Source organism: Eleutherodactylus coqui, chromosome 3, assembly GCF_035609145.1.
Source record: "Eleutherodactylus coqui strain aEleCoq1 chromosome 3, aEleCoq1.hap1, whole genome shotgun sequence".
NCBI lineage: Eukaryota > Metazoa > Chordata > Amphibia > Anura > Eleutherodactylidae > Eleutherodactylus > Eleutherodactylus coqui.
In genome coordinates, this window is record NC_089839.1 from 248,376,395 (window position 1) to 248,398,511 (window position 22,117).

The 22,117-nt window shown below is 42.8% G+C and overlaps 1 protein-coding gene across 4 annotated transcripts in view; it reads right to left on the reverse strand.

Moving 5' to 3' along the window:
- Positions 1-2,687: 2,687 nt before the first annotated feature.
- Positions 2,688-22,117, reverse strand: part of AGL (amylo-alpha-1, 6-glucosidase, 4-alpha-glucanotransferase) — a 94,957-nt gene continuing 75,527 nt past the window's right edge. For all 4 annotated transcript variants that reach the window (XM_066597245.1, XM_066597243.1, XM_066597242.1 and 1 more), the window contains exons 23-34: positions 20,920-21,053; positions 19,603-19,778; positions 19,381-19,483; positions 18,391-18,616; positions 16,301-16,412; positions 16,061-16,196; positions 13,379-13,491; positions 10,807-11,018; positions 9,276-9,373; positions 5,034-5,121; positions 4,824-4,957; positions 2,688-3,510 (exon numbers count right to left, since the gene is read on the reverse strand). In XM_066597245.1, coding sequence (XP_066453342.1) covers positions 3,393-3,510; positions 4,824-4,957; positions 5,034-5,121; positions 9,276-9,373; positions 10,807-11,018; positions 13,379-13,491; positions 16,061-16,196; positions 16,301-16,412; positions 18,391-18,616; positions 19,381-19,483; positions 19,603-19,778; positions 20,920-21,053 — 1,650 coding nt within the window. In that variant the 3' untranslated portion in view covers positions 2,688-3,392. The remainder of the gene's footprint in view (positions 3,511-4,823; positions 4,958-5,033; positions 5,122-9,275; positions 9,374-10,806; positions 11,019-13,378; positions 13,492-16,060; positions 16,197-16,300; positions 16,413-18,390; positions 18,617-19,380; positions 19,484-19,602; positions 19,779-20,919; positions 21,054-22,117) is intronic.

The window sequence follows — 22,117 nt, forward strand, 5'->3', positions numbered from 1 at the left end:
ACACTGCTCACAGCAGCCTTAACAGTACTGCACACGGTCAGATGTGGCCCTAAGAAGGACCGTTGGGGTTCTTCAAGCCTAAAATAACTCCTAACGCTCTCCCTATAGCAGCAGCACCAGCAGCAGCACTGTCCCTGATCTATGTCAGAATGCATCTGTGGCGAGCCGCGGGCGGGGCAGATTTAAATACTCGGGTGACACCTGATCTCGCCAGCCACTCACTGCAGGGGGGTGGTATAGGGCTTGAACGTCGCAGGGGGAAGTTGTAATGCCTTCCCTGTCTTTCTATTGGCCAGAAAAGCGCGCTAATGTCTCAGAGATGAAAGTGAAAGTAACTCGAACATCGCGTGGTGCTCGTCTCAAGTAACGAGCATCTCGAACACCCTAATACTCGAACGAGCATCAAGCTCGGACGAGTACGTTCGCTCATCTCTAATTCGAATTCAATGACTGACCGAGCACTGTCTCTGATTGGTTGTGCGCAGGGACCAATCACAGGCAGTGCTCAGCTGTCATTCAATGGCTGAGCGCTGCCTCTGATTGGTCACTGTGCTCAGCTAATCAGAGGCAGCCCTTTTAGCAGACTCTGAAAGCACTTCAGAGCAGTTCAGGAGGACAAGCGGCTGTACGGGCCTGTATATGCATATATATATATATATATATGTATATATATATGTATATATATATATATATATATATATATATATATATATATATATATATATATATATATATATATATATATATATATATATATACTTGGCCGTTCTGTTAACCTGGTAGAATTAGTCCTTTGAAAAATGTATGACATTGATTTTAATACAATCACCACACCTGCTGTCTCCCTTACTGAAATTTTTGTTAAATCTACTGCTTTTTCTTGGAGGAAGAGTTGGAGGCCTGTGCTTGAGTGCTGTGTTCACCTGGTAGAATCTGGGCTTGTAAAATTTACGACATAGCTTTTAGAACAAGCAGCACACCTGTTTGGTAGGTCTTCAGCTGTTCTTTAGAGCAGGCCCATGCTTCAGTGTTGTGTTCATCTTGCAGAATTGCACCTTGGAAAATTTATGAAATTGCTTATAAAACTAGCAACATACCTGCTGCCTTACTTGGCACAATTTTTGAACTAGCAGACCCTATGTGGGCTTTTTTTGTTTTGAGTGACACCCCTGTGCTACAATCGAACACTGCATCACTGTACACTATTTTGAACAATTTTTGGTAGGAGCGCAGTGTTCCCCAGATATGTTTGTATTTCCATGTTATTTGGGGTGCTTTGGCTGCATTGGGACCTTCTGGAAGGCAAATTAGTGAACCCAATTTTTACTCCCTTTGACTTCAATGGGAGTTGGAATCAACTGTCCCAATTCACAATGATTTTTGTGAAATCGGCCTGATAACGACACAAACCGAGTATTCCACTAATCACTCTTCACAACAGATAACATTTTTCTAGGCAGGTCTTCTAATATGCATAGTGTCATTAATGAATCTTAAAGGGACCCTAACTTTTCAGACAACTTATACTCATGTAATAGCCTGTGTGTGTCTCATCAATAGTATAATATATTTTCATTTAAAATGCAGTTTTTTTTATCACTGTACATAAAGTTTGAAGCAGCTGCCACTAAGGCTCTTCCTTCCAAACCCTCTACAATCCACTCCCTGTTAGATATTAAGCCTCTGTAGTTACTGGGACACTGGGACATTTTCTTAGCTGTGGGGGAGGGGCTATCTTCCCATGCTGCTCCCTACACTCACAGGCTGACAGATCTGCAGACACTGTGAAAACAATTTCCACAATACCTGCCACTCCTACTGTTATAGCGTGTGTGCGCACATTAAACTGGCTTTACTAATCATTTAGCCAGAATGTCTATAAATGCCCAATTGTCCTGGGAAAGCTGAGGGACTGGCATTCGGATACTGCTTCTTTGCTGACTTGCCCAGAGACAGAACAATGCAGCATGGAAGTGAGGAAAAGGAAGTACAGGACAGTGAACTACTGGCAGAATGCTAAGCTTGCATAATGCCCTCTTCCTTAAAGTGGATTGCAGACAGCAGAAAAATGGAGAAGACCACCTGAAAATCTGAATTAAAAAACATGAAATAGGGTGCAAACAGCAGCAAATGAGTAGATAAGGAGAGCTTGTTATAGTTTAGAAAACTTGTTGAAAATTCAGGTATGCTTTAAGCTTGCTAAGCACATACAACAGCAGTCGGCTAAGCTCATTCATTGAATAGCTATTCCTCCCAACCTTCTCATACCAAAGTTAAAATTAAAGATGCCCAGTCCTTCTTTTCCCTGATATTTGCTGTAGGGGGTGAGTCAGAACACCCCAATACACATTAGATAGCCGCCTAATCCCACTTATATCTAATGTGTATAGGAACCTTTAAAAATATGGGGCGGCTAGGAGGTGAGGAAAATGGCAATTCCCCCTAATAACATACATTAACATAGTTAGTCACACATACTACTGATTTAATGTATGCTTTGATAGTAGGTAAGCTTTAAGACACATTGGTCAATGGTTACTAGTGGTATGAAAGGTAAATACCATATTTAGACAACAGGAATATAGCATTGAAGGGATGAATAGAGCACTCATTGCCATCTATGTTATACATAAAATATATACTGGTCATGTGGAGACAGAATGTAGAAGAAGTAGGACAAGAACAGCTAATAGTATAGGCTTTATTGCACAAATTTACAGGAGCTCACAGACAAACATCATAGAAACAGTCTTATCTAAAGTATTCCCCATGCAGTATCTCAAACATCCTGTCGGCACTGACTGTGACCACTAGGATAAGGCCAGGAAGACAATAAAATACTTTCCTTTGTAACAGACCCAAGTAGATATGAGGTTACCCTACTTAGAATGGATACCTCCAACCCCAATGAGATCCTCAGGTCTACTCATGCAAGGGTCCTCAATGTTAAAAATGGATTTCCTAATTCCTGACCCCATTCTCCATTTTACAATGTATTCTCAACAATTATAGCCCCATCCATTATGTGCTGTCCCACCACTCCTTTATCATTATGTGAGAGCTTCTGCTGCAGCACCATTTTGATCTGATGACTTTATTTACACCATTAAGAACAGAAACACTCATAAAGTACTATGTAACCTGGTGACCGGCGAGCCCTAATGTAATCATGGCAGGACTCATATGGGTTATGTGCAAAGTAAACAAGCATTTCACACAAATGACTAACAAACAACTAATCCCTGTGGTAAGTTTTGTCACATCACGATGAGGTCAGGTGCTTGCATATAGTTCCTCCAGTGCTCGTGACCATAGCATCCCGCTACTTCTTGATAGGATATACGAATTTGTAAAACATGAAATGGTATTACAAGATACAGTGGTGCAGTGATTTATAGGTCATGTAGGACTTCGAGCACAACAGATATGGACCAGGCTTGTGTCTCACAGCTGAAGGAACAGTACTGACCATTCTCGTTGGTTAATTCAGGGAGACCCTTCCAGGAGGATCTGGAGAAGACAAATTCTCAACGTTACCAGACTGCAACATATATTATGACACATCATAATTGAGTTGATATATGATTACCGGGACCAATATCTCTGGAGATTACTATGGTAATACACTTGTTCACATTTTCGTTTCCACATAGGTATACATTAAATAGCTCTGCGAATACACTGGTCCCGATTAACAACCTATATTTTAGTTCAGAGCTGTATTTACTAGTCTGCTAGTGTTTCATACATCCAATAATTGGTAGTGCCCCGATGTAAAGATAACACTTCATTGAATGGAAATCATCAGAGCAAACTCGGCCAGAAAAGGATGCAGCTCTGAGCTACAATTTACGTTAAATGGCCGTATTTACAACTATCTGTTCATGGTTGTCTAAAACATAACATTAGGTAAACATGGACCATTATTATGGAGCTGTTAATGCAGACTTAAGGCTCATTTACACGCAAAGCTAATGTTTCAAAGGATTGAAAGATTGAAAGTTTTAGCGATCTTTTTGCATGAAGTGTTAACTGCCATTAACACTTTATGATCTTCATTTGCATGTAAAAGGGCCTACAGGAGCTGTTTGCAGAGCCCAGCATGTGATTAATCGCATTGTTCTCGTAGGGGCTGTCTGCAAATTACAATGTAATCTCCAAGCTTCCCTGGAGATAACAGCATGCAGTCTATTGGGAGACACTATCTCTCAGTAGCTGAACGATGGATTTTAAGTTCATCCTTCAGACAAAAAGTTCATGATGCCTGCATTTACATGCAACGATTATCGCTCATTTTACATTGTTTGAAACTAATTTTGAGTGATAATCATTACGTGTAAATGGGCCTTAACTAATGGTGCGCTTACACCGGCCCATATGGTATTTGCAGAGTTGCCCAACATGTTACCTATATCAACTCCTTCAAGCGGTTAATGGAATTAAAGGGGCAGTCTCACTTAGATAGCTCCCTTTCCAAATGCTCTATTAGAACACATAGAGAATATAGAAGGGGTCCACTGCTCAGGACTAACCTTGTATGAGCCAGAGAACCACTAACTATCAGTAACTCAAGCTCTAGTGGATTCAGCTCGTCAATGGATAGCAGTTAATTTCATGTTAAACAGTATGGACCGGATGCTGTTTAACATGAAGAAGCTTTCTTTCTGTACTACTTTTCCCCACCTTTTTCTTACTAATGTCCTTTTTAATGGCCAAAAGCAGTATGGAAAGAGCCAAGATAACTGCCCTGCACTATCATGAAGACTGTAAATAGTCACAAAAGTCCTTTCTGTTACAACTAATGTTATTACGCCGGTCTTCACCTCTCCAGATGTATGTAGTGCCGAGACAGTACATTCTTCACCAACACTACTGTTTTCTGGTATGTCTCCTGGTCTATCAACTTGGCAAAGTGCAGTTTGGCACGCAGGAAATAACCAATGGGCCAGAGCCATTCCTGGAAAAGAAAGCAGATTTGCTGTCACGCCTGGCTCAGCACAGGCAGACATAAAAAAAATGCACAAGCGTCTTACCGGTCCCTGGTGGTAATTAAATCCTTTAGCAACATTGTAATTCTCATTGTCCAGAGCATTGTCATATACTCCGCAGTAAACCATGTCACTAAACGATAGCAAAAAGAGAAAAATTAATTAGTCCTGAAAGTGTTGGGGCTTATGTTATGGCAGACTGACAAATGATTATTACCAATAAGATAGATATGACCTGTTGGCCTCGTGTACAAGAACAGCCGTGTACAGGGGGCCGTACTGTACTGTTCGGATATGGAGGGTACACAACTACTGTAAGCAACAGCTCTTGGCAGGAATGTCAGAAATTCATTGACAAATACTGATACTTCTTGGCACACAGTATAGGCAAAAAATGATTTGCATCTCAATTATAAATTTATGACTTACCTCGCTTATAATATAAGCAAGCTAAGTCAGTAACTTCTGTTCCCTATAGGTGCTTTAACCCCTTAACACTACAGGACGTAGTTACATCCTGCAGTTTCAGGGTATGTCTGAAGGGAGATCGTGGGGCGATCTCGCTTCATACAACGCGGGTGCCAGCTGTTTATTACATCCGACACCCACCAGCAAAAACTCCCATAAGCCACGCCGCTCATCAGAGCTGATAATCCATCAAATGTTGCCATCAAATCTAACAGCAGCATTTAAATACCCCGACCTATGTTCAGGGGTCATGCACTGCCCCCCACGATAAGATCAGAGGTTGCCGTGTGGGTGTCATGGCAACCGGTGGCCTTCTGAAAGGCCACAGGACTGTCGTTACAAAATTGCCTATCAAGCCATGCCTTTGGCGTGGCTTGATAGAATGCATGTCAGATCACGGTATAATTTAATGCTAATGCATTACATCATACTGCAGGAGTGATCAGAGCAGCAAAAGTTCTTGTTCACTTAAAAAGAAGTTTAAAAAAGTTTTACTAATTATTAAAAGGAAAAAAAAAAGTAATAAAAGTTTTTAAAAGACTCCTTTCGCCATATTTATAATAAAATAATCTAAATAATAAAACAAAAATACATATTTGGTATCACTGTGTCCATAAAAGTCTGATCTATCAAAGTAATGCATGAATTCCCCACACGGTGGACATCGTCAGAAAAATAAAATAAAGAACGCCAGAATTGCGCTTTTTTGGTCATCCAGTCTCCAAAAAAGAAAAAAAAGTTACAAAAAGAGATCAAAACGCTGTATGAATTTCAAACTACAGGATGTCCTGCACAAAATGAGCTCTCGCATAACTAGGTTAGTGGCAACATTAAAAAGGTATATCGATCAGAAGATGGCAACAGAAAATAATAAAAAAATGAAATATCTTTGAATAAAAATAAAAATAGTACAGCAAAAAAAAAAAAGAACACTTTACAAGTTTGGTATCGTAGTAAGCGTACTGTCCGTAGAATAAAGTGATCATCTCATTTTTGTTGCACTTTGTGCGCCGCAAAAACAAGACGTGCACAAAGATGATGGAATTTCTATTTTTTCCATTTCACTCCGCTTAGTTTTTAAAATTTTTCAGTACATTATATAGCACCGCTGAAAAATACAACTCGACCCGCGAAAAACAAGCCCTCAGACATCTATGTCGATGGATAAATAAAAGCATTAGGATTCTTTAAAAGGGATTCCGTTTTTTGAAGATGGGGACAACATTTGCCCTTTTCCAATCTTCTGGGACTTCTGATCTCCTGGAATTTTCACAGATTATGGCGAGTGGTTCAGCAATAACGATTATGGCGAGTGGTTCAGCAATTACCTCTGCTGCTTCCTTTAATATCCGAGGATGTAATTCATCTGGACCTTGAGACTTGAATTCATTTAAGTTAAGGCCCATTTAGACCCAACGATTCTCACTCAAAAATCGTTCAAAGTCGTTTTTTGAGTGAGAATCGCTGGCTCTAACTGCACGGACATCGTGCAGTTTTCATTAATGAGTCATTCATCGTTGTCTTTCAGCAAGCTGAAAGAGAATGATAAGCCTTATGAGTTTTCAGCTGGTATCCCGCTCGGAGTACACAGCCGGAGTATGAAGAAGACATCGTTCCTGCTCTGTTTTGCATACCCCATAAGGAACAATCAGCTGTATATTAGCTGAGCGCTCCGTAAACACAGCAGGAGTATGCAGAAGACAGCACTTCAGCTGTGTTCTGCATACCCCGCTCGGAGCGCTCAGCTGTATACCAGCTGAGCGCTCTGAGAAGACAACAGCTATACACAGAAGATAGCGGTCCCGCTTGTCTTCTGGATACAGCTTGAGTCTTCATTTACACACTTATGCAAAGTGAACTCTCAAAACAGTCACTCAAACTGCCATTTGAGCGAATTTTGAGCGATCATCATCTTGCTGTGTAAATGCACACAACGATTATCGCTCAAAAGATGTCTGCATTATTTTAATCCCCCAATAGCACAAGGAAGATCAGTTGATGTTACATCTACTTTCTGAGAGAAAACAGATACAAAATAGGAATTTAAAAGTTTAGCCTTCTCAACATCATTCTTAACTAATTCACAATTTTCATCTTGTAAGCATCCAATAGCATCAATAGTTTAGTGCCAGAAAAACCCTGTAAAGTGACTGTACTGCAATCCAGCTGCCAAGTAAAACTTGCTCTAAGTTACTACAATGTGTCCTTGCTCCTCCACGGTGGGATGATACTCCTACATATTTATAACTCAACGTATTTGTAGCTAGCTGCAGAAATAATTAATACAGATTCAGCAAAGTTTAACTTGCCTGCGATAACGTTCGTTGACAAGTTACCTTTTCTCCTTTTCTTGTCCGTATGATTGGAGGACCATTGCTATAGCTATTGCCTCTAGGAGGCAGACACTAAGCAACAGAGAAAATGCTAACTCCTCCCACTAGCTATATATTCCCTGCAGGCACCAAGCTAATCAGTTTTAACTTAATGCTTAATGTACCGAATGCATACGCTTGCACTCACCGACACCTCCCTCGGTTCTGCAGACGGCCATGGGCTGTCTGCATACATTATGACATATCCTCCCATCCCCGAGGACTGCTCTTGAGCGTCCCATAGTCAAAGTGGTGTCCCCCAATGATACAGATGAGAAACACCTCAATTTTTCAATTTTATTTATTTTTTTATGTTAATCTGCAGCATAAATGACATGATAAATTTTTTTCCAGTTAGCTGGTATGATTACAATATCAAAATTATTTTTTTTTTAGGTTTTCCCACTTCTGCACAATAAAAACCCTGCTTTGGAAATTGCCTGATTATGGTAAGATGTAAAAAACAATCCGCGCTCCTTTAAACAAAAAAAACTTCCATACAATGCTCCGAGATATGAAAGCACGATCTTCTTTTATTGTACAACGCGTTTCATCTCATAAAAGAGACTTTTTCAAGTACAACAGGCTCAGGACTCTACAGCACACCGGGTGAGTTTACACCTTGTCATAAGTTCTTTACTGCTATTTGGAGTGTTTGTTCCGTTGAGCGCTATTCTCATTGGTTGTATTTCACTGCTTTGGAAATTATTATTTTTTACAAAGCCTCATAATGTTTTTATTTTTTTATGGACAGAGCTCTGTGAGGGCTTTTTTTGGCGTAACGTGGCGTAACATTTTATTGGTACTTTTTTGGGATACATACGGCTTTTTTTAATCACTTTTATTGTGTTTTTTTGGGAGGCAAAATGAAAAAGTTTTTCTTCTTCTTTTTACTTTTACGTTTTTTATGTTTTACATTTTTTTGTCTCTGTAGGTAACTTGAACCCTGATCGCTATGATAATGAATTGCAATACACTAGTATTGCAATGCATTATTGCTCACAATAGCGATCACAGGCCATGGCAGGCCCAGACACCACTATATGGCAACTGACTGGCCTTCCGCGATGTAATTGCACTCCATCTGTGAACCCTTTACATGTACAATATGATCGTGGTGTGTAATGGGGAGGGAGGCCGGCTATCAGTCATAGCTGGCTCCCACCTGCAGGATGACATGGGCTCACTTCTTAGCCCGCACCATCCACAGGATGTAAGTTTACGTCCTATTAGGTTAACTACCACCCTGCCAGGACATAAATCTACATTCTGCAGCATTAATAGGTTAAAAAACTATTGCTCTCTTATCTTAATACAACATAACCTATTGGAAAAGGAATAAAAAGTGTAAATACACTGTTTTACATAAACTTCTAATGCATTCAAAAACATGTTAAATGTAACAAAATGAAGACAACCGTTTCAGCAAGCGTGGACGTCTACTTACTCCGGATCCAGGGTTTTCATCCCCAAAGGTCCCATTAATTTCATCTCTACAATTTCAAGAGCTTTCCATGCTTTGGAAGCTGTAAAGAGCTCCGGAGCCTGAAACGGGTAGCAATAAGATTGGGAATTGAAAACCAAGCCAGAATCCATACACAGACAGCCGTTTCAGGGTGTTTGCCCCTCATTAATATGCAATCTTTGTTAAGACCTGTATAAAAGGTTGGACATTGATTTGAAGGAATGCTGCCATCCAATAGGTGGCTCTGCAGAGGCATTATTCCATCCTCCTTATTTGCATATTACCCAGAGGAGCATGCATAGTCTTATAAGTCTCCTCACTCACCTTCTAGGTGCTCTCCTCAAGGAGAGACAATACCCCTCCCGACGTCTAGTAAGCTTCACACATAATCATTCTAAGATTTCTTCCGGGCCACACTAATACTCTGGAACGAGCTACCCGAACACATCAGACTCTCCACCACCTCGCTTCAAAAGGAATCTGAAAATGTATCTTTTCAGAAAAGCCTAGAACCTACAGTAATCCCTACTGCCATCATATTAGCAGCTTCTACCTTCATCTAATGTATCCTTCCTCTGTAGATTGTAAGACCTCCTGGACAGAGTCCTCTCTCCCTCTATAACAGTCTAACTCATTTAGTTTATTGTTACTTAGTAACTCAGTATGCTAGGCTGAAAAAAGACAAATGTCCATCCAGTTCAGCTTGTTTCCACCCCTCGCCCCCCACTTTTTTGTTGATCCAGAGGAAGGCAAAAAAAAACAAAAACTGTGGGCAGATGCCAATTTACCCTCCTTCTGGGGAAAAAAATTCCTTCCCGACTCCAAAATAGTAGTCAGAATAACCCCCGGATCAACATTTGCCTTTGCAGCAGCTGACTGGCTTTGGTTGCTCCAATTGAGTCTACAGTCAACCAGTACCCACAGGGTCTTTTTCATCTCACTTTTCCCTAGCAGTACCCCACTTAGTGGATATTGGTGACACCCGTTTCTCCTGCCCACGTGCATAATCTTCCTTTTAGAGATGTTGAACTTCATTTGCCATTTTTCTGCCCAAGCCCCCAGCTTTAGGTCCTTTTGTAGCCGTATATTGTCCTCATTGTATGAATTATCTTGTATAATATTGATATTTAACTATGCAGACCCTCTATCAGGTCATTGATAAATATATTGCATGGAATCGGGCCTAACAAGGGGGCCACTTGTTCTCTGCATCCAGCTGTTCCCCGCTGGGAGAGCCCGGCTGTCATACAGCCAAGCGCTCCCAGTGGAGGATGCAGAGAACAACCAGGGGGACGCTTGTTCTCTGCATCCAGCTGTTTCCTGCTCTGAGCGCCCGGCTGTTATACAGCTGAGCGCTCGGAGCAGAGGATGCAGGAGACAAGCATGACAAGCAATGTCATCAGCATTACTGGTGGGAAAAGATCTTTTAAAATCCTGCAAATCTATGTCGGAACGAACATCAAATGAACGAGTACATTGATAGAGAATATTTTGATTCCTGATAAACACTCACCACCACCATGGCAACAGGGAAGTTTGGCCGGAGCTGGTAGTCACACCAGGGACTGGACGCTCCACAGCTATCTTTGTAAATGCCACGTTTGTGAACTAAGTCTGGGCGTTGTTCATTAGGATCATTGGGATCTTCAGAGACATGGAAGTGTCTTTCAAAGTGATTTTGTATGAGCTTATCCCACTCGGAGAAGGTAAGCAACACTTCTTTCCCTGAATATATAAGACACAAGAACACAAAATGGTAACGTCAGAATATGAAGAGGTGGAAGTGGAAGGTAAGATGAAGCCACGGCCATGAATCATGGTCTACAGTACAGGGTTGAAAATGTAGCTGAATACTGCTGAAAATATATGACATACTATATACTGCTGGTCTTCCCCTTTAGGCCGCATACACACGGCTGGGTTGGATTTGAGATCCCACAGTGCGATCCAACCCTGTACCCGGCAGGTGACTCCCTGCGTATCTGTCCAGATTGTTCTTCTCTGTGCTGTGGATGTACTGACTGGCACGCCGCCGCACATGCGCAGTGCAGAGAATGCTGTGTCGGCGATGACACAGATCCGTGGCGATTTCAAAATTGACTTTTCAGAACCGCTGCGGGTCGGATTGCTTCTATCGACTGCAATGGAAGCCGTCCATGCGAGTCTCACACGAAAATAACGCGTGCTGCGATTCTTCCTTCGCAAGCGGAAATCGCAAATGATTTCTACTTGTGTGTGAAAGAATCATTTTACATTGCATGCTGTGGACGGACATTGCTGCGGAATTCGCGGCAGGCGTCTGGCAATGAATTTCGCTACAAAAATCAGTCCGTGTGCATTGGGCCATACGTTCAATCTTAATAATCCTATTTCAGTGTGTTCACATCACAACACAATGCGCTCACCCATAGGATGTTTTATTCCAAAATGCTCTGTTCTCCAGATGTTGATTCCTCTGGTTGTTTACTGATTGTTGCCATGGAAAAAAAAGAGTGCCTCTCCAATGGAAAGAAATAGCAGAGCCCAGTGAAAGTGATGGAGAGGAGCTAGTACGCATGCGCTCCTGAGAGCCCGGACACCAGATTTACATGAAGGTGGTATGAAGTGCACAAGCTCTGCTGCCTCTGCTATTTCTTTCCATAGAAGAGGTGGTCAGTTTCCCTGGCAACGCGCAGTAAACAACCAGAAAGCAGAGGAGTCAATATATGGAGAACGGAGCATTTTGGAAATACACATCTTATGGGTGAATGCATGTGATTTAGAAAGTATTGAAATTGGATTCCCAAGATATAAATACCTGTAAAAAGAATCTGAATACCCCTTTAGGCCTCATGCTCACGGCCGTGACAAACTCCGCCAGCTGAATATCGCAGCGGAGTCCGCCACGGCGCCCCTCAAAACCCCCGTACTCATCATTGCAGCTCTGCTGTGCGAGTCGCTCATGAAGGGCCGGGCGCATGTGCAGTACAGCGCATGACGCGCCGGCAGTGCTGGATAACGGGGCCGTCGGTGACACGTATTCACACAATACTTCCACTATGCTCCAGCGGAAGTATAGTGTGACGGCCATTTTCTATTGACTACAATGGAAGCCAGCTGTGCGTATTCTCGCGGCAAATAGAGCATGCCGCGTTTTCTTTCACGCTGCGGAATTCCGCAGCATGAACATTGAGTTATGAGGTTCAATAAACCCAATAGCACTGGGGTAACACCGCAGATTTATGCTGCATAGAACGCAACAGAAATCCGTCCGTGGGCATTAGCCCTTAAGCTTATTTATTTAGGAGCAATCCACATTCTCACATGCAGGATGGAAATTTGCACTTCCATTATTGCTTACAAATATTAGAAAATTGTGTTGTGAAAGAGGCCCTTTTACACGCAACGATTAATCGCTCAAAATTTGTTCAAATGGACGATAATGAATGATAAGTAGAGATGAGTGAGCACGCTCAGATAAGGCAGTTACTCGAGCAAGCATCGCTCTTCTCGAGTAACTGCATTCTCATCCGAGCAGGCTCGGGGGTGGGGGTGGGGGGGAGAGAGAGATCTCTCACTCTCCTCCCCGCCCCCCCCCCCCCCCCGAGCCTGCTCGAATGAGAATGCAGTTACTCGAGAAGAGCGATGCTTGCTCGAGTAACTGCCTTATCTGAGTGTGCTCGCTCATCTGTAATGATAATCGTTACATGTAAACATGGGCAGTCGTGCACTATTCATTCAATTATCGTTAGCCAAGGTTTTTAGGCTGGCATAAAATCCATTTTGCTAGAAATTCTTTCAGTGTGAATGCAGTTCGCTCAGTGTTTCAATGAATGCAGCATTTACTCAGGTGCAGGCCAGATGTTTGCTCAGCTGGGCGAAGTGTTTATGCAATAACAATCGCCTAAAGACACACAAAGATGAGCAAATAACTGCTGGAGGAAAACACACGATTACAGAAATTAATTTGTTATTCAGAAATGCGGCAGCTCGCCTGAATTTCGTTCAATCTTTCGGCAGTTTGAGCGATTGTGTTTGCGTGTAAAGGGGGCTTAAGTTAATCAATCTTGTACATGATCGTATTATTCTGTAATATCTTTTCTCACCTTCCCTCTTGACGGTGACTCCTTTGTATGGATATACTTTCTTCTCATTCAAGTCAGTCAGCCAGCGTACAGTTGACTTACTGAGGCCGACAATCTCCACAGCGGAGCCTTCCCTAAATCAGAAAGGAACAAGTGAGACATCTCCATCTAGTGGTAACATATAAATTGCACATCCTAAGGGTTCATTCACATCAGCATGTCCGATTTTGGTCCCTTTAAAATGGATCAATTTTAATCTATTTTTTTTAACTTCCGTGTGTCATCCCTTATATGCTTGTGTGCAAAAGAAATGGAAGGAGGCAGACTTTCTCTTCTACCATTGCTTAGCAATGATCAATGAATAATGAAGGACCCACTGATGTCAACTGTTTGCACTCATATTTTCCCCCGCACTCATTGACTTGAACAAGCGAGTGACATTCGAGAGATCGGACCAAAATAGGACATCGATTCATGGAGAAAAAGCGCACATCTGAATAGCCGCATTGGCTTTAAGGGAGTGTTCATACACAGCGGAAATGTTGCAGAATTTACAGTACAAGCAATGTGGAAGGGATTTTAAACATGGTGTGGAAGATTTCTGCAATGAATGCACAACGCTTTTGAAAATTGCTGCAGATTCTAAATCTACAGTATGTCTATTTAGGCGGGCTTCACACGGATGTCAGCGCATTACATGCGCCTGAACGCTGCGTTTTTGCAGAATAAACGATGCTTTTTTATGCACGCACCGATGTATTTAGTGTACTTTTTTTCTGCCCCTGCAAGGCATGTTGATTTGCGTGCGGCAAACAAACGTACCAATAGAAATGGTTAGTTCCAGATGTGTTTTTTTCCAATGCAATAACGCAGTGTTTCTTGAATCTCCTTACGTATTGTGCGCGCATTTGTGAACCCCCTCATCGATTTCTTTGGGGACATTTTTATTGTGCAAATACGCAGAAAAGTACAATATATTCTTTTTTTGGGAGGCTGAAATGCGCAAGAAACATACGGAAATTTGAATGAACCCATTGAAATCAACGGGTTCTATTCTCTGCGTATTGCAGATGTTAAAGCCGGCCATATTCTGTTCATTTATGCTATTGAACTCTACCTTTGAAATATAAGCGTTAAATGAGGCTGATCAGAGGCTGCAGCGTCACTGTCTGAACATCTGGCATCAACACTTACATCCTGGGCACCGTGATTCATGATGCCAGGAGTACCGAGCAGCTACACTGTGGCCTCTGATTGGCTGCAGTTATCACCTGAAGTCCACAGGACATACATGCCGAGAGCCGGTGTTGGGGCCGCGGGAGCCACTCAGCTGCATCCCAGGGGGCTGAAGAGCAGTGAGCAGACCTCTCTTTTATTTTAGAACAAGCCAACTGTTAGAAAAAAATTGAGGTGGTTGTGCCACCACTGAGACCCCCAACATTCCCAAGAATGGATGTCCTGTTTCCACCTGTTCCTCACTGCGGGCATACTACACTCCCTGCATGAAGGACATTGAATGAAGCGGCGGTCACATGTGCAGTGCCATTCAACAGAGCTGAATCATTTGGCTACTTCAGTCAGCCCGACTGAGATGCATGGAGTGGCCATTGTACATGCTGGACCCTTGCTCTATTCTATTTGATGTCATTGTGAGTGGGAAAACTAACCCCACAGTAATGAGAAGGGGGGGAAAACCAGGAACCCCGTTCTTTGGATTGGTGGGGTCTCAGCAGTGAGACCCCACTGATCAGTATATTACAGCCTATCCAATGAAGAGGTGATAAAAGTGAATTCTGGTACAACACTTTTAACATGATTGGCACATTGTGATAATTCAATACATTGTAGCTCAGGGTACTGTTGTATCTTTTCTTCACCAGCAGCTGGGGACGAACTGGCCTTAGCTAGAGGTAACGCCCCTATCACGTCCCTAACTGCCGATTGGCTCCTGGGCTCCGCTGTCCCCACTGTTAATTGCCTGCCATCCATCCATCGAAGGGCCAGCAGGGAGGAGATTGGCAGCAGAGTCAGGAGCACAGATCGGAGGCTGGTGCGGACATGTGCCAGCGGAGATGTGAGGTGCTGCTGTGCCGAGGACCAGACTGTAAGCTGGACTCTAACAGCTGAGTGCAATGATCCTTAACCCACGGCACTCCTGCGCTGACCGGCCCCCCTCTCCTCTTGTGTCAGCTTTAATGTGTGCTGCCGTTGCTGAAGACGGCCGCGCTGCTACCTTGCTGGCCCGCATGTCTGTCTCTCTGTCCCCGTCACGCAGCGGCTGTCATCCACTTTCTTCACCCCCTGTCCCGCATTTACCTTGCCGCCCCCGCTGTCTCAGTCCCTGTCCCCCAATGGCTGTCAGGCGCTTTCTTCACCCAATCGGCACATGTGGGTGTTGACTATAACTTTACCCCCACAATCCCAGGTCTCCACCCATAGTTCTGGTGGAGACAAGATACGACAGTACCGTAGTTCAGTTACTAATAACTTGTAAAAAATATTGATTTAATGCTTTACTGTAACTGTAGATAGCCCTTTCCCCATGCTAGTGTTTAGGGGCACTGTACATTACTTTCACCATCCTGTTGAATTGGACACCATGGGTGTGTTTCCTGAGAAAAGCCCCGTTAGTAAGCAGCAACCCTCCAATTAGTAAGAGAGACATTACTAAATATATACACATAAGACAGAGCAGAGCAGCACCTTGGCGTGGCTGGGATTCCTTTATTTCGGGCTTTTTCACTTTCCCCCATTTTGTCCATCCATGTCCCACAGTTCAGTCGGTTCCCTCCATACACAAAGCCAGTCACTGGATCAACTCCAACATTGATGTTAAAACCTAAAAAAAAGGGAAAACAGACATGAAGTATATAGTAAGTTACTTCTGCTAAGTGGGGTTGGTATTAGTTGGCAGGTAAGTAGTGCTGCATTCACAGAACTCACCTTCATCTCTCATATTCCTGTCAATCTGGGGGCCTGCGTTCCTCTCTCTGAAGTTCATACCTTGTGCATGGCGCTGCAGTGCTTCTTGGATAACCTCATACAGGGGCTGGTCCTTATCCAAAGCAAAACAAAGACCTTAAACTTAAAGGAGATGTCTCGAGGAAGCAGTGAATTTTTTTTTTTGCCCAGTCCCCCCCATTAAGTACACATTACTAAGCCCCCCTGTAAATGACATTTCTAGCTGGTTCGTACTTACCGTTCCAGCGTTTCAGCAACTTATAAAAGTTTCCCCAAGATGGCCGCCGGCTCTTTTCCCGTCGCTCGCTGCAGCCCGACGTGCGCGCTCCCGAGACGCTGCCAGCTGTGTCTCCATGGCAACCAGACGCCCCGCAGCCGCCGACCGGACCCACCGCAGCCGCCGACCAGTCACCCACCGCCAGGCAGCAGGTACCCGGCGCACCCCCCCCCCCATCACAGCGGCAGCCCCCCCGGCGCAGCGACAGCCCCCCCCCGGCCCAGCGCTAGTTCCCCCGGCGCAGCGCTACTTCCCCCGGCGCAGCGACAGCCCCCCCCCCCCATCGCAGCGGCAGCCCCCCCATCGCAGCGGCAGCCCGGCGCAGCGGCAGCCCCCCCCCCCCGGCCCATCACTTACCGGGACAGCTGGGCGGCTTCTCCGGACAGCTCGGCAGCTCTGCACCTTCCTCTAACAGAGGAAGGTACAGAATGCCCGCTCCAGCGCGCTCCCGAGCAGTGACAGCTCGTCTGCGCATGCGCAGAAGAGCTGTAGCGGGGAGCACACTGAAGCGGCTCGTGCTGAATGGAGAAGACCGGACTGCGCAAGCGCGTCTAAAAAAGCAAGCTGCCGGCGAATTTAGACGGAACCATGGAGACGAGGACGCTAGCAACGGAGCAGGTAAGTGGAATAACTTCTGTATGGCTCATATTTAATGCACGATGTATATTACAAAGTGCATTAATATGGCCATACGGAAGTGTATAACCCCACTTTGTTTCGCGAGACCACCCCTTTAAGGTGCATTTACACACACAGATGATCGCTCACAATTTGTCAGAAACGGACAGTTTTCAGCGATTATTTTGCATAGGTACTAAAGGGCTGAATCAGACCTTTAGTACCATATTGCATGTATTGAGAGAACAGCAGGTGGTCTATTCTCTAAATACACCGCTATTGTTCTCCAGCAGGACAGCAGCTATTAAAGAATGTTATCAGCGCTGACCCCGGAGAACACAGCGTGCGGTCCGTCTTATCTTATCGTTTTGAGGGATGAGGATTTCATGCAGATCTGAAGTCAGCGATGGACGAAAAAGGCACAGTAAGGGCACACATTTATACACAATGATTATCACTCAAAAGATGGCTTTTGAGCAAATTTTGAGCGATAATTGTTGTGCGTAAAAGGGCCTTAAGAAACCCTGGTTGTTGAAAAGCAGCAATAAGCTCCCAAAATAAGTGAATTTACACAACAACAAAAAATAACTTCTTAGTGAAGGGAGTGAGTTTAATTTTCCAACTATATGCATAATTGCTTATCAGCGAAGTGTATGAAATGTTTGTATCTCATCGGTTGTTTCATATACCAGGAAATGCTAATCATTTACCTTGTGAATGTTAATATATAATGTATATACTTAATAAATAGCTAATAATTAAGGTTCTTTCACAGTCTTTTATTTTGTTTCATTTGTAGTAACTGTACGGAGCATAAAATGTTCTGCAAAACCGTAACAATTTGTGGGAAAATACTAGTGCCATTCAGCATGTGTGAAGAACCATAAGAAATGAAGTCATTCTAAACCCCGAGATTTGGGAATAGTAGCAGTACGGATGTGTTCTGAAGTAACGCTACATATATGGATTGGAATTCAGCTGAATCACTAAATTTTAACTGTATAGAAATGTCACCATTTCAGTACTTTAAAAGATGTATAGAAAGTGATCTGTGTAATAATCCAGGAGTAAACTAGTATATAAATATAGGCAAAGAGCTCTTACAACTAATTGTTCAAGTGCCTCCAACTCTGCAAATGTTCATTAGTGAAATATATATGAAAAACAACAAAATTACCACTTGTCCTGCGGGCAAAGGAGTAGAATCATCTTTGGGATACATCCTGGAGACTGGACACTTCAGTATTGATATGCCATTAGGCACAATGTTGCAGTAATCTTGTATACATTGCAGCCACCACCACACAGCATCTCGGCAGTTATATCTAGCGTAGGTGCCTTGGCCAAGAAGATTGGGGATCAGCCCATGTCTCAGGGTGCCAGCAAATGCAAGAATAATATTCCTGAACATACAACAGTTACAATTACCAATATGATGATAAAATAGACAAATCCATTACTGCTTGATCATGAAGTACAAAACATTAATGTACCGTGATGGGTCTGTGTGATATACAAGTGATGTAATAAATATGCAACAGAAAGTTTTTTTCAAACTTTTATGCAGCATTTTTTTCAGGGCAATGGGATATAAAGCTCCCTTTACACGGGATGGATGTCAGGTACATTAGCGCCTTACAGCTGTCCTATGGACTATCGCTTCTGTGCTTTCACACAGGAGCAATAGTTGTTTAGCGAATGGAGGTGGAGTGGCTAGAACTCTCTTCTGGATGGTTGCCCCCATTCACTGAAAACAGGCAGTTGTTCATAGATGAAGTACTGCCTGTTTACACGGGCCGATAGTTGCTTGTTTTTTTCCGGTGAGCTAAAAACCAAATGACTCCAACAAGTGAGCGATTAGTTGCTCATTGCCTTGTCAGTGGCTGCGTGTACATGGGATGACTATCACCCAAATTCACTGTTTCAGCAATTGTTTGGGTGTAAAGGTACCTTAAGACAACAAATGAATATTTTGGGCCTATGGGTGATTTGCTAATGTGAATATGTTTGGAATGTTGGAGCCTATAGTCATTCTGTTGGAACAGTATATATAGGAAACTTCAATGCGATGGAAAGTACGTGGAAGCACCATGATAGAGCTGATTAATACAATGCTGTGATGCCTACTGTATAAAAATAGGCTAGGTTACAAACATTCATGACCCACCTGGCCTCGACATGCCGTCCAGTAACCAACAGTAAACCCCTCAGAGATATAAAAGTGTCTCTGCCCCAGCAGCGAAATATTCCAGAGGAGAAATGAGGAAGACCTGAAAAAAAATATCACCAAGTCAGTATTGTACAAGACTCATTAGATCCCGCTGGTTTCTGTATATAAACCTGAACCATACACGCTACGACAGAAGCTCTGAAGAACCAGTCTAGTTACCAGCCGCTAATGAAGGACAACACTGTTCCTTCTCCTGTGTGATGTTGTTGGTACGGTATGGCACATCCGTCAGAGAAGGTGATAGCACCGGCAGGGCAGGAAATCTTCCAACTCCACACATCTGCACCGATCCCAGAGCCAAGTGTTTCACTAATGTAGATCCATTTTGTACAAAGCTATGGGGGAGAAATGCACAAAAATGTCAAACAATACTTATTGGAAGACTTTACTCTTGTAAGTATAAGCATTACTCAAGGAGAAAAGATGGGAAATCGGAAAATGTCAGATGCATTTCAGATTATGTGACCCAAAGTACCATATGAAGTATTAAGAATTTAGTATATACTCGTACAATTATGGTAAAATGTGCTGGACTTTGCTAAAAGGATTGGGCATTTTATTTTCCGATTGTAGATTCTTTAAATTCTGTTTTCTCGGCATGACTATAGCGACAACCATCTGGCCTGAGCGGCAGTTAACACATGGCTTTACAGCAGCCAGATAGGCCATAGATACAATACATAGGAGGAGATTCCTATTGACTTCTAATGAAGAGTGATCTAGGTCATTGTGCAGGAGAGAGGAGGAGGTGAGCTGTAACCATCAGAGCTGCTGTAAACAGCTTCGGAGATTGGCTTTACAGCAGCCACAAGTGCCATAGCAAATGTGGAGTGGAGCTGACTCATTTACATCTATGGGAGAGCTTTCTAGGCATGTTCTGTGTAATTTCTAGAAAAAAGGAAGTCTCAGACTATTAGGAGGCACAGTGATCAGAGTGAAAACTGCAAGATTTCAGGATATTTTTTTAAAATATGGATAGTAAAATATCTATAATATAATTTTAATATAGATGGGAAATAAATAAGGGCTTCTATACTTTTATCTACCTCTGCTTTGGATCTTCCTCTGATACATTCTGCACAAGTGTGTCAATACCTTAATGGGGGTTAAAAAATCCACATTGCTGTATTCAATATGAAGGTACAGATGTACCAGTGCCACACAGGTCTGCGATAGATAAGCTACAAGATGTAGCTGATGTCTTTAGTGATGGCAGAGCAGTGTTTTAAAGGACCACCAAGTCTAGGGTAAATGCAGATGAGCTTTAGCTAAGGTGGTAGATTACGTATTGGGCTTTTGGATTAATGTGGTATAATGAGCGGAAATTCATTAAAGTATATGCAGACTGATGCGAAGGGATTGGTCTCCTTTGTTCACACAACAAGCAACCTATTACCAAACTCCATGTAGACTACTTGAAAACAATAAAAACACACAGATTAGTTGCTACTGATTATTGAGCTGTATGCTTCATACCTGGACATCTGTTTCCAGGCAGCTTCCAAAACGGTTGTGTATGCTCCGACCAATATGGCATCAAAATAACAGGGGATGAGGTAACGTGGAATCGTTTTCAAGTAAGAGAACATGGCTGAAAACCATTTACCCACCTTGAGAAAAAAAATCAACATTAATAACAAAGACATCAATGCAGATCGTATCTAAATATAATGCTAAAACAGACTTAGAATGTATAATATTTGAAGCCAATTCTACAGTGATTATAGCCAGTTCAATACTCAGTCTTTTCAAGGGATGTCATGAGAATCTTTATGTCATTCTAGGCAGGGGGACACTAAGGAGAAGGGCTTAAAATGGGCCACATTGGGCAATTTTGATGCAAGAAATTGGTCTAAAGTGATACAACTAAGGAGATGGTAAAAGATTAGGCAGAAATGTCTAAAGATGAGCCAAATTTATCAAAAACAATGAGCCACTGTGATAAATTCGGCACGTCTAGTCTAGTCTAGTTTGCTCCGGCATCCTAAACGAATGGGAACATATAGATGTAATTTTCTTTTTTTTTATAATGTGAGATACATATTGATGGATAACAGAAGTTTTTGTTTTGCTAATCTAGCATGAATCATAGGCGAGGGGGAAATTCATTAGCCTTAATGCATAGTGCACAGGAGTAAAATGTACATTAGCTATGAGCTGGCATACATTTGTATTACAATTCACATTAGCTTCTAACATGAGTTAAGGCCCATTTACACGCAACGATTGTCGCTCAAAATTCGCTCAAAAGCCATCTTTTGAGAGATAATCGTTGTGTGTAACCCCGTTTGTCTTCTGCATCCTCCGCTCCGAGTGCTCGAATGTATAATAGCTGGGCGCTCGGAGCGGGGAAGAGCTGGATGCAGAAGACAAGCGGGGACACCCTGTTTGTCTTCTGCATCCTCTCCTCGCAACACAAGGTGATCACTCATCTTGAGCGATCATCTTGCGCAATAATCGTTGTGTGTAAATGGGCCTTTATAGTAAATCTGTAGAGTAAGGGATGACTGTGCCTTCTTCTGCTAAGCCCTGCCGTTTTTTTTTTGTTTTTTTTCAAGTGGCAAGTGCTGAGTAAAAATGGAAGAAAGTTGCAAATTTTAGAGAAAAAAAGGCATTGCACCAAAATGTGCTACTTTTTTATGCCAGAAAACTGAAGTACCTTGATAAATTCCAC